This window comes from Sander lucioperca, chromosome 7 (assembly GCF_008315115.2).
Source record: "Sander lucioperca isolate FBNREF2018 chromosome 7, SLUC_FBN_1.2, whole genome shotgun sequence".
Lineage (NCBI taxonomy): Eukaryota > Metazoa > Chordata > Actinopteri > Perciformes > Percidae > Sander > Sander lucioperca.
In genome coordinates, this window is record NC_050179.1 from 33,986,044 (window position 1) to 33,998,540 (window position 12,497).

Genomic DNA, 12,497 nt, shown 5'->3' on the forward strand with positions numbered 1-12,497 from the left:
CTGCAGCAACCTGTTAAAGAAATGTTCTGTGTGTGAAATCACAGAGGCAAGACTTTAGCTTAAGTTGGTGAAGAATTATTTTCACTGTTGATTAATGTGCAGATTATTTTCCTCAACTACAGTAATAAGTTGTAGTCAATCATTTGTTTTGTCTATAAAATGTCAGAATATACACTACCGGTCAAAGGTTTGGGGTCACTTAGAAATTTCCATTCCACTCCATTACAGACAGAATACCAGCTGAGATCAGCTGCATTGTTTTTTTTAACCAGGGCAGTTTTCAGATTACATTATGTGCTTACATAATTGCAAAAGGGTTCTCCAATGTTTTCTCAGTTAGCCTTTTAAAATTATATCAGATTAGTAAACATAATGAGCCTTTGGAACACTGGATGAATGGTTGCTGATAATGGATGTAGATATTGCATTAAAGATCAGCCACTTTCTACAACAGTCGAGAACCCTTTTGCACATAATGTAATCTGAAAGCTGCTGCCCTGATTAAACAAACAATGCAACTGATCTCAGCTGGTATTCTGTCTGTAATGGAGTGCAATGGAAATTTCTAAGTGACCCCAAACTTTTGACCAGTAATGTAGGTAGAAATGTTACATCACAACCCAAGTTGATGCCTTAAAAGGTTTAGATTTTTCTGAAACAAAGTGTAAAAACCGCAGTATTTTCAGTCGGCAATGATATAAAAACACAGAAAAGCAGCAAATCCTCACATTTCACACCGAGGAACTAAGTAATGTTCGGCAACGCTAACCCTAACCCTGGTGTTTGACAAAGTGCGGTGTGAACGCAAACCGAACCAGTTTTCGTCTCCCTGTAAATGTGGTCACTGTTGACTCCTGTTCTGTGCCACAGGGCTTCACAAAGGCCATGACTGGGTTTGTCAAACTGGGCCTAATCAACAGCGAGCCCTGCCCCATCCTGCAGCCTACTTCATGTCCTGTTTCCTGGGTAAGAGCCTCCGCTGAGGATCCATTCAGCCTCTGAGCAGTGACTTCTGCTTCTTTCTCCAGCCTGTCATTCAGTTTCATAAAACTCCACTGAGAGGCTATAACTGTCAGTAGCTTATTGTCAACATCAAGGTTGCAGTGAGCCAAGGCTTTCTGACACCGATCAGAGTTTACAGCAGATGATGTTTGTCCTCTTTTATCCCTTTGAGCTTAGTAGGTTAATTGTCACCGGCTAAGACCCAGTGTAGGAGTCAATGAGCTTTAAAGGGAGTTAGGAGACAGACTATACACTAAGGAAGAGCTTTAGGGGGAAAACTAGGAGCTATAGAGGAGCTAGGAGAGGGTCTAAGAACTAAGGAAGAGCGTAAGGAGACGATCTAGGTGTTAAAGAGGAGCTTTACGATACAGGCAATAAGGGTAAAGAAGAATTTGGAGACAGACTAGGAATTATAGTGGAGCTAGGAGACAGACTAGGAGCTGAAGAAGAGCTTTTTAGATAGGAAACAACACATGAATGTGATCATTTTGGAGGACCCACAGTAAAAAAATGTCCTCTTCTCTCATATATTTATGCTTCTTTATTTCAGTGTCATCTTTAACTTTGTTCACATAGTACCTGTTGTCATTGTATTTTGTTGTTTTAGTGTATCTGGCTGCTTTGGGGATTTCATTTTCCTCATCTATCTATCTATCTATCTATCTATACAGAAAGCGCTTCTCTGTAAGCAGATGGGATTGTCCTCTTCTATTTCCCACGATGCCTTTGAGGAAGCCGTATATGAACGCATCGGAAAGGACGACTTTGTGATGGACACCCTGAGATGGTGAGAGGCAAAAAACCAGCAATTCAGGATTGGTCCCGGGTTAGTCTTACCTTGCACGGCTACTGGATTCTCGTGAGAATCGGCGGATCACATAGCACATGAAAATCCATCTTGTCAGGCTGTAAGTAAAAACGTTTGTGTCCGAACCAATCAGCGTCCGCGGAGGAGCCACTGGCAGCTACAGGCGTGGTTTAGGTGTGTGAGATGGCCGCGACTGTTAGTACAAAACAACGATGGCGGTCCAACGTTCTGTATTCTGCTGAAATACAACAAATTGCTTGCTTAACTTAAAACAAATGAAAGGAAATCATTTTCTTTTATAGAACAAAATGAATATTGAGTTGAATATAAAACACCACTAAAAAAAAGAATGACCGTCACATTTTATAGTGCAGTGTTCTACTGATATTTTCTTTCAACTAACACAAAAACAATCTTGGAGTGCCTTTTGCGATATGTCGCAGCATCTTGCGATGTGTTTATTGCGCCAGTTGATATCACTAGTTTATCGACGATAAAGAAACGTTAATATTGTTTAGCCTTACTTTGAACAAGTTCTTTAGATGTCCATTTCTTCTGATGCTTTTCTGAGTGGATGAGGCAGATGCTGACGTCTGCTACTCTTCAAAGTTAGCGTTGGTGCTGTGGATTGTGGGCTGAGAACAAGGCTGAAGCTGCTCCTCTTCTGCACATTTTTCACTTCCCTCGAAATGAGGACGCCTGAAGTGGTGTAGCGTTAAATCAACTTTTCCAGGGGTCTCTTCAGACCAAGGCTCCATGCCGGCATTGTTCTGCTGCTGCTAGCGGTGAAGGTAAAGGAGCCACGATGGCATTGAAGCGTAGATTCCTCCGGCGGTAAAAGTGAACTGTTGGAAACATTCCATTTGTGCAGTTAAAAGCTTAAAAAGCCAACTTATTTGCAGCTCAAATTGAATGACTTGTTGTTCATTTATTCAATTCACCAGCAAAGCAGCGACAAAAGGCAACTGCTCATCTCTTAAGATTTAGCCAAGGATGTGTGGGCTGCCACAGCCGGGATTGTAAAGCAGAGTCGTTTTCTAATCCTTTTGAAACGGCTTTGTGAAGGTTATTCTATTGTGTGGAAAAGTCATGTTTTTCTGTCTCTGTGTGTTCAGGTTTGGGATGCTGAGCGACGAGTCGGCGCTTCACGCCGACAGCGTGCTGGCTGCTCTGGCAAAACATCTGGAAGCCAAACTCTCCTTCGGTGAGACACAAGCTCATTTTACTACCACAAATCAGAAGACCACAAGTACCAAATGTAGTACTAGTACATAAACTATTAATGACGTCTCTCCCTGGTTTAGGTGAGGGTGAGCGAGACATGATCATCCTGCGGAACGACGTTGGGCTTCGCCACCCAACTGGCGAGCTGGAGACCAAACACATTAGCCTAGTGGTGTACGGCGACCCCAGCGGCTTCTCCGCCATGGCCAAGACTGTAGGATACCCAGCAGCCATTGCTGCTCGCATGGTCCTTGACGGTCAGTGATATCAGTCAGGAAAATTGTTTCTGAATTAAATGCTAACTATAAAAAAAATAAATTAAAAAAAAACACAATAAAACTATGACACACAAAAACTGTAAAGGTGTGAATACCAATCACACAAAACAAAATATAATGAAGTTCAATACAATCGTTTTTGAACTACAAAAGCTTGACTACACTGTATGGAGAACCAAGAGACGCTTAATGATATATTTGATTTAAGTGCACAATATTTGGAAACGTGTACCTCCAACCAGGTACAGGTTTTAAAGAAAACTTTTCAAAAATTTGTCTGTGATGCTAACATGAGTTTGTCAGTTCTTGAAGCTAACGTTAGTTTGTCAGTCTGTGAAGCTAACATGAGTTTCTCAGGTTGTGAAGCTAACGTTAGTTTGTTAGGTTGTGAAGCTAACATTAGTTAGCCAGTCTGTGAAGCTAACGTTAGTTTGTCAGGTTCAAAATTAGCTTTGATTTGTCATTTTGTGAAGCTAGCGTTAGTTTGTCCTTTAAGTCTGTAAAGATAAAGATAACGTTTGTCTGTATGTGACCGTAACTATGGTTAATCAGTTTGTGAAGCCGGCGTTTGTACTTTCAGCCTGTGAAGCTAACGTTAGCTAATCCTTTTAGTCTGCGAAGCTAATGTTCTCATCAGTCTGTGTTGCTGTATGTTCTAAATTGAACTGAAACCAGAGGCTGCCTAGAAAGTTGAAAATTTTTCATTAATTTGTAGTAATTGTTTGCTGAAGTTTGAACCTAAATCCGTGTGTTTTCTCTCTGCAGGTGAAATCAGTACAAAGGGAATTGTGGTTCCGTTGACGAAGGATGTCTACGAGCCGACACTGGCCCGACTGAAGGAGGAAGGACTTAACTTCGTATCCAAGAGCACCGTGCTGGAGTAGAGAGCAGATCAGTAATCACTGTAAATGCTATACAACAAGTCAAGAGAAAATTGGTAAAGTCCACATGCTGTCAGCTGCTTTTTCACTTAACTTTATCCAAACTGGATCTTTCGACACACTCAGACTCACCTCCGTGCCAGGGGCTGATCAAATTAATATTAGTTGTGTAATTAAAAAAAGATATATGTAAAAGGTTAAAAGGGGAAAAAGGCTAAATACGGGAAAAAGTCAATTGTTATTGTTAAAAATTGTCAAATGTTTAAATCAGAGTGTTATTTTTATTGTGTTGAAATTTGATCACAATTTGGCGATACTTTAAAACCATGTTTGTTAGTTTTAGGTCAAAAAGCTGAAGAGGCAGCTGGTGATCACATTCAGTAATCTGCAGACATTAACATCCTGAGTTTGGCTAAAATAAAATCGGTGCTAAACTGAAATAGTTTCACCGGCATCGACTGTTTCAGAGAAAAGTTATTCTGTGAAGATTTGTAAAAGGTCGACTGATCAAACACTATTTTAAGCATTAGAAATTTAAAGAAGCCCTGCCATCGCTGCCATTTCTCGTCTTTCTCCGTGAAATGAAGCTGCCTTTAAGTGCGTTCGGAAATGTCGAGATCTATAAACGATCTATAAACGATCTGACAGAAAACAATAATTGTGAAATATAAATAAAAATATAAAGTCTACTTCTGATTCATTGGGGGGGGGGGTTTAAGAACACAACAGGACGTCACACAAAGGGGCTATTTAAGTGACACTCCCACCGCCGCACAACCCTACGGTGAATTGAATTCTGTATTTGTGGAACCTGGATGAAGTTTAAAGACTAATGAGTATTTATGTCTGGCACCTGAGCGATATTTATTTTATTTTTGTGGGCGATATGGTTATCCTGTAAACGGTTTGTTACATGCTTTAAATGGGTAAAAAAGAGAGAGAGGGCTGCTATATATTTAAAAAAAATACTATATCCATATTTATACTGGATATGTTTCTATGTGGATCTCCAGAGGGTTTTAAACAGCAGCGTGTTGTTTGATATTTTGTTAGATTTGTAGGTCTGGATCTGACGTTAAATGTTTTTACAAATTCAGGTGCAACTAAACAAAAATTGAGCTAAAGAGAACAGCACTTAAACACGGTAGTGATCTGAGTATTGGTTTAATTTACCTCCCGGTAAAACTCCAACATGAACACGGTTTTTATTGTTTTGTCTTTTAATGCTTGAGCTGACATTTATGATTACAAAACACACTTGTTTGTGAAAGCTTGTTTTGATAAAACCATTTTTGCTTAATAAAAGTGTAATAAATGTTACATGAATAAGGCATTCTGTTACGGTCTTTCTTCCTCTTTCATTTAAAGAATTTGCAAATGTAATAATCTTTGCATTGTTTTTACTTACACTTACATTTATTGATGCATCTCTTTGATGCAATTAAATGCAATTAAATCATTTATAGTAGCAAAGATCCAGGACTTACACAAAAAATTTGAACATCGACAACTTCTCAGTCCCTCTGCCACTTTCCGCTAAAGCCCAAAATGGTCTCCTAAGCCTTATTAAATAAAGCCTTACTTTTATGCTATACCTTAGTGAAAATAACAAAGATGTGTTCAGTGTTTATTTTTTGCTATGTTCAAATAAGACAATGACAGGATTGAAGGTTTTATTTCAGTACACCTCAATGTATAATGTTGTCACTGTATCTGTGATTTACATGGTTATTTAAACTTAGAACTTAGGTGTTTTTTAATGGTTTTGTCCTTCTCTTTAATCAGTAATTTAAAAAAGGATTGTATTCGCCAAGTTAAAGGTGCTGTAGGTAGGACTGTGAAGATCCAGGACTTAGCCAAAAAATATAAACATCGACAACTTCTCAGTCCCTCCTCCCTTTCTGCTAAAGCCCAAAATTGTCTCCTAAGCCCCTCCCCCCACAAGGGAGAATGAATGCGTGTGCATGAGCAGTGATTGACACGCAGTTAGACACACACCCCCCCCCTCCCTGCATCTGAACAGGGAATGGTGGATTTTTTTTAGGTGGAGCCAGAGGAGCCAAATTTTAAATGACCTGCTTCATGTAGTTCTACTGCAACATAGGGTCAGTTTCAGCAAATATGACAAAGTTAGTTTTATAAGTCTTACCTACTGCACCTTTAATTCATTATGATCAAAATGTCGTGTTTAATTACTCTATTGGCACATTGCAGCCTCCATACTTGTTCTTTATAAAAATGTATTCATATTTAATTAGTTTTGGGGAACAAATTTCAAATGTAAACTTTTTAAAGTTTTGAGCTCCACAGTGTCCGGGTCTGGGAGATATTGGAGATCTCAAACCGGCAAATAAACCAAACGGTCTGCATGCCTGTACAGGTAAGTGAAATGTGTTTTTAGGTTGGGATTTGGGTGAACCTTAAAGCTTTTTATACATCATATTTTGACAAACTTTCTGAACATCTTTAAAGCAGCCATATTATGCTCATTTTCAGGTTCATAATTGTATTTTAAGGTTGTACCAGAATAAGTTAACATGGTTTAATTTTCAAAAAACACCATATTTGTGTTGTACTGCAGTGCTCTCTCTCACTGCTGCAGATCCTCTTTTCAGCTGGTCTCTGTTTTAGCTACAGAGTGAGACCTCTTTTTTTCTTCTTCTTCTTCTGTACTATCTTTGATTGCACTGCACATGCCCAGTAGCTCAGATGTAGATCATGTCAGCTAGCTAGCTCCATAGACAGTAAAAGAAAGGCTGTTTCTACAACTTCAGTCAGTTACAAGGCAGGATTAGCTGGGAGACTTCTAAATGAGGGCGCACATGTAAGTAGTTCTTTTGTAGATTATGGTGAACTTGTGTGTGTTGTAGTAGTGCTTTGCTATTGAGAACGAGGTAGCATGCTAGCGTTAGCATGCTAGCGTTAGCCATAGCGTTAGCATGCTAACGCTACGAGCTAATGGTTGTGGTTAGCCTGTTTCGGCTTGTGACGTCACAAGCCGTGTCGATTTTGAACAGCTCACCCAGAGACTGAAGGCAGGACACATTCAGAAACCGTATCTCACTCTAAACAGCATGGATGGATTTTTTTCAAAGTTTGTATGAGTGTGGAAGCACCAGAGACACAAAATAACACCCCAAATCCCAGAAAATTTTTTCATAATATGGGCACTTTAAAGCTCCTGTTGGTACTTTACTCACGTTTGGTTGACTTTCTGAAGTTTTGTAAATACTGAAATGCTTAAAGTCCACCTAATGTAACATCTGTTACTTGTTACTTTTTAGATTGATATTTCAAACAAACCAAATATACTGTACATGTACACTTCTTGATTCCAGGTGCATTCTGCTTATAATATGTATGTACTTCTACTTAAGTAAAAGTTTAAGTTAATTTTTTAATACAGAACTATCACTTACAATTGGGTACACTTGTGGTGTGGTATTCTTTTATTTAAGTAAAACAACGGAATGTTTTCCACCACTGTCTATATCTATAGTCTGACTTTCAGATTTAAGCCGTAGTCAAAGATTTAGTTAACTAGAGCCTGGACTCTGGATTTTGTAGTTCTGACATCTTCGCAGCTCTTTTGAAAAAATAAAAAAGCCAATCAGCCCGTTTGCTTCCACTCAATTTGAAAGCAGCCATGCAAACTAGGCCACCAAGCAGGGGATAATTGGGCATGTAATTATGAAAAGTCAAAAAATGCAAATGAAGGTGTGGACACGGCGGTCGGTCAAGACACCGTCTGGACACTTGACCTATTTTCTGTCCTGAAAAGGCGCGTTTCTTGCCGAGTCTTAGCCCGGATTAACACATGGGAAATCAATTGGAATAACCAGTTCAGTGCAGGGATTAACACATGACTCCATAAAGGGAAAATATGTAATCCGTAGATCGGACAGCACTCGGGTTTTCATTAGACCACGTCTTTATTTTCTCTATTGCTGTGTTGGTTTCATTAACACCTCTCTCCTGTCAGGCTCACAGGGATGTCTGCTCCATCTTTTGTCTCGCCACAGTGACCTCTGACCTTTGACTGCCTTCCTGTTGGACGTCTGTGAGGCCGCTGATGGAGGAGCTGAGGCTCATTCTGCTGCTGTAAGTCACCCTGAATAAACGGCTAAAGAAAATGTAAATGTAACCCGCTTTCTCAGCCTATGTTTGATTGATTGCGTCTTCATCCTTCATCTGGGACTTTTATCCCAGATATGAAAATTGTATTAGTAGAAGATGGCTATTTATCTGTGAAAACGTAGCTTGACTTAAACATCTCAACTACTATTATTATGAAATTTGCTGTGGATATTTATAGTCCCCACAGGATGCAAACCGCGTGACGTCGAACGGACTTTATGATCCTCTGCCTTTAGTCACATGCATAATAATTGGTTAAATTATGTGATATATCTTTAGTGCAACTTTGTCGAATACATATTTTTTTTCCTTTATACAGGTTTAATTTTTTTTATATGTATCTGTCGCACCCTTAATAATGAACTGCCAGAAACATGTCCATCTTCATTTTTGCAACTTTTAGTAGAAAATATAGCCACGGTTCAACACAAGCACGTTTCTGTCTTTTTGTACACACGGTCGGCTTTTGATTCTCTTAAAGAGATAGTGCTTCTCTCCTAAAGGGCACGTACAACATTTTTCCCTCCTTTACAGTCCGTAAGCCTTAAACTATATCATGTTTTTAACCTTGTCATAAAGAAACTATGAATTAACAAAAGTACAAAAAGCAACTTATTTTAACTGAGCGTACTGTTATGATGAAATTGACTAGAAAACCAAAATAGTTTCAGTGTGCTACATATCTATAAAATTTGGCAAAAAAACTATAGTGAGTAACCTGGCAGCAATCATAGTACCTTTTTTTTTTTTTTAAACTGTCCTTTCCATTCTTTCAAGCCTGTCCCAGGGTCACTAGGTTGAGGTTTATTGACGTTGACTCAAATATGACTTACTTTTGATGTTGTGGTGTAGCCTGCCTGCCTATCGCAGTATTATGGTCCTACCAACCTGCTAATGCCAGCACTTTTAGCTTGTGGCATTTAGGCCACTTAGTTTAGTTTATTAGTAAAAATATGGTGCCGCCAGAAATTCCACCGGATGTCCATCATTTTCGGCTGGATGTCCGTCTCCTTCCTCTTTCTTTGTGTTGACGTTCTAAACTCCGGTGGATTTCTGAGGACTATGGTTAACTGCTCCTCAGATCTCTGCAGGGTAAATCCAGACAGCTAGCTAGACTATCTGTCCAATCTGAGTTGTCTGTTGCACGACTAAAACAACTTTTAAATGTACACACGTTCCACCAAAACAAGTTCCTTTCCGAGGCTATTTTGCAGCGGCACTTAGGTGTAAAAAATTGGTGCGTTTTGGGTTTCACTGTAGGAACGCCTGAGCGACTGGAATGTCTGTGTGTGCTGTGAGATGGTTGGCCAAGACTGTGGTATAAATTGTTTGACTGTGCACTACATCAGGAGCCAATTGAGAGTCAAAGTCAAGTATGTTAGCTTTTTCTGACCCTCTGCCTTCAGCAAAATGAACCGTTTTGTTGGTGAAGATGTGTTGCTGCCTCTTCGCAGCAGGTTAAGGTTGTAGTTCTGCACACAGTTAACAAAACACTCCAACAGGCTCTTTCTTTGGTGTTCTTTCACTTATTTAATCCCCTATCTAATAATCCAGCAGTGTTTCATGTCCAGCTAAAAAAAAAAAACATGTCAGTACCCCATGCATCACATTTAGTCTGTTACAAAATCCAGAATATAAAAGCATTAATGTTCTCCAACTAAGCAATTAGAATTAAACCATAACATTTGAATGCACTAAAAATGGTAAAATATAAAAATCATCTAAAAGTATAAATAGAAATTTGGTCCATCGAGTTGATTACTATAATATTATATACATTAGATTATTATTTTTTTTAATATTCCAGGCCCTTGTTTTATATTTGACTTGAATAGCACACTGCTGCTACTTTTGTGATGGTATTTACAGAAAGGAGTTCAGTGCAGGAGCTCTATAAAAGACAAGCTAACAAAATATCTCATTTGATGTAGAAAGATGCAGTTTTTCCCTTTTTTTCCCCATTTGGCTCAGTGCCAATAAATACAAAGGTTTAGGAAAAGTTTAGTTAGTTGAGTGAAACGTCTCATGGCAGTACAGCGTTAAAACATCGGACAGTTAGTCTACAGCTCGTATCAAAGTTAGAAGTACAGGATGAAAAAATACAAAAAGGCACACATTACAAAACCTCGTTGGGTACGTGCGAGCCTCAAACTATCACACACAGTCCTGAACAATGAGGATTTTGGATTTATGTAGTTGTAGTGCGAGTGTGTTGCATCAGGAGAAGTTCTGTTGGTGGTTGAGGAGGAAGGACAAAATGCTGTTGCTCATTTGTAAAAGTTGTGGTTTTTTTTTAAATTTTACACCAGGGATTCAAGGCTCTCTGCGGCGCTGGCGGTTCCCACCACGATGGTGCCGTTGTTGTCGGAGGACTGGAGGGTTTGCTCGTCTTCTTGCGTCCTGATGAGACTCAGCATGGCTTTGTACAGGAACTGGTACTGCTCCTGTAAAACCACAGGTAAGTATTTGTTATATATTTCCAATTCAATTTAGTTTATTTAAGAAGGGGAAAGTGAAAATTAATAAAACTCTCTCCTGCTCTGGCATTTCCCCCTCTCATTCCCCCTGCTCTGGCATTTCCCCCTCTCATTCCCCGTGCTCTGGCATTTCCCCCTCTCATTCCCCGTGCTCTGGCATTTCCCCCTCTCATTCCCCGTGCTCTGGCATTTCCCCCTCTCATTCCCCGTGCTCTGGCATTTCCCCCTCTCATTCCCCCTGCGCTGACGTTTGCCCCCTTTTTCCTTGCAGAAAAAAATGTGAAGATGTGTTCAGTGTTAATTTTTTGCTATGTTCAAATAAGACAATGACAGGATTGAAGGTTTTATTTCAATATACCTCAATGTATAATGTTTTCACTGTATCCGTGATTTACATGGTTATTTAAACTTAGAACTTAGGTGTTTTTTAATGGTTTTGTCCTTCTCTTTAATCAGTAATTTAGAAAAACATGGTATTCGCCAAGTTAAAGGTGCTGTAGGTCAATCCTACGATTGCGAAGATCCAGGAGTTAGCCAAAAAATTTGAACATCGACAACTTCTCAGTCCCTCCCCCCTTTCTGTTAAAGCCCAAAACGGTCTCCTAAGCCCCTCCCCCCACAAGGGAGAATGAATGCGTGTGCATGAGCAGTGATTGACACGCAGTTAGACACCCCCCCTGGCCCTGATTGGTGCATCTGAACAGGGAGCTGTGGATTTTTGCAAATCTCACTACAGGCTGTAGGTGGAGTCAGAGGAGCCAGATTTTTTTTTAAATGACCTGCTTCATGTAGTTCTACTGGAACATAGGGTCAGTTTCAGCAAATATGACAGAAAGTTAGTTTTATAAGTCTTACCTACTGCACCTTTAAATAGCTGAGATCTGGGAACACGCTAAAGAGAAGTGGGGCTGAAAACTGTTTCCCAGACTCTCTTTCAAATAAGTTTGTCATAGTATAGTATGTCCACAAAAAGTCATAGTACTGTATAGCATGTTGGGAAAAAGTCATAGTATGGTATGTGTGTTAAAAAAAGGTCATAGTATAGCATGTCGAAAAAGTCAACAAAAAGTCAGCATGTTGAAAAGACTTTTGAACATACTATAACTATGACCTTTTCCAATATCTTAGTATAGCATGTCGAAAAAAGTCAAAACGCATAGTATAAGATGTCGAGTTTTTCAGATATTTTGACTGACGTGGAGGTTTGTTTCCAACCCAACTTTTTTTTATATAAATATGTTCCCAGATCTCAGCTATTACCTTGGTGAAAGTAGTTGTTAGTGATTAAAGAGATGGACAAAAATATGAAAGTAACACCCAAGTTGTAATAAGCTGGAATTACACTTTAAGCATAAAGGCTCTCAAGTGTATACTACTTGCGTAACAGACAGTACAGTACATTATCAACAGCCTTACGATGTTGCTGAAGACTCCTGGTCTCATCAGGTTTGTCAGCTTGGCCACTTGGAAGACGTCGACCGAACCTTCGGCCTCCAGCTGACGAGTCAGAGATAAGAGAGCGCAGAACGTTCCTGCCGTGACTCCACCCACACTGGAAAAAGAATGAGCACTCAGACCTAGGGTTGGGTATCCTTTGGATTTTCTCCGATACCGGTGCCTAAACGGTGCCTGAACCGATACTAAACGACAGTCGGCGACGTCAAAGAACGGCTTGTTAATTGCTAAGGCC

The 12,497-nt window shown here is 39.6% G+C and overlaps 2 protein-coding genes and 1 long non-coding RNA gene across 9 annotated transcripts in view; 2 read left to right on the plus strand and 1 right to left on the minus strand.

Annotated features, from left to right (window-relative positions):
- aass (aminoadipate-semialdehyde synthase) overlaps positions 1 to 5,519 on the plus strand; it is a 37,589-nt gene extending 32,070 nt beyond the window's left edge. For all 3 annotated transcript variants that reach the window (XM_031279727.2, XM_031279729.2, XM_031279728.2), the window contains 5 exons: positions 871 to 966; positions 1,674 to 1,789; positions 2,926 to 3,014; positions 3,115 to 3,291; positions 4,078 to 5,519. In XM_031279727.2, the coding sequence (XP_031135587.1) occupies positions 871 to 966; positions 1,674 to 1,789; positions 2,926 to 3,014; positions 3,115 to 3,291; positions 4,078 to 4,196 (597 nt within the window). In that variant the 3' untranslated portion in view covers positions 4,197 to 5,519. The remainder of the gene's footprint in view (positions 1 to 870; positions 967 to 1,673; positions 1,790 to 2,925; positions 3,015 to 3,114; positions 3,292 to 4,077) is intronic.
- Positions 5,520 to 6,370: 851 nt separating this feature from the next.
- Positions 6,371 to 8,483, plus strand: LOC116036303. The gene is made up of 2 exons (XR_004101559.2): positions 6,371 to 6,573; positions 8,216 to 8,483. It is a non-coding gene; the product is annotated as an uncharacterized LOC116036303 (long non-coding RNA).
- Positions 8,484 to 9,836: 1,353 nt separating this feature from the next.
- ptprz1a (protein tyrosine phosphatase receptor type Z1a) overlaps positions 9,837 to 12,497 on the minus strand; it is a 132,728-nt gene continuing 130,067 nt past the window's right edge. For all 5 annotated transcript variants that reach the window (XM_036003611.1, XM_036003610.1, XM_036003609.1 and 2 more), the window contains 2 exons: positions 12,224 to 12,359; positions 9,837 to 10,774 (listed from right to left, as the gene is read on the minus strand). In XM_036003611.1, the coding sequence (XP_035859504.1) occupies positions 10,631 to 10,774; positions 12,224 to 12,359 (280 nt within the window). In that variant the 3' untranslated portion in view covers positions 9,837 to 10,630. The remainder of the gene's footprint in view (positions 10,775 to 12,223; positions 12,360 to 12,497) is intronic.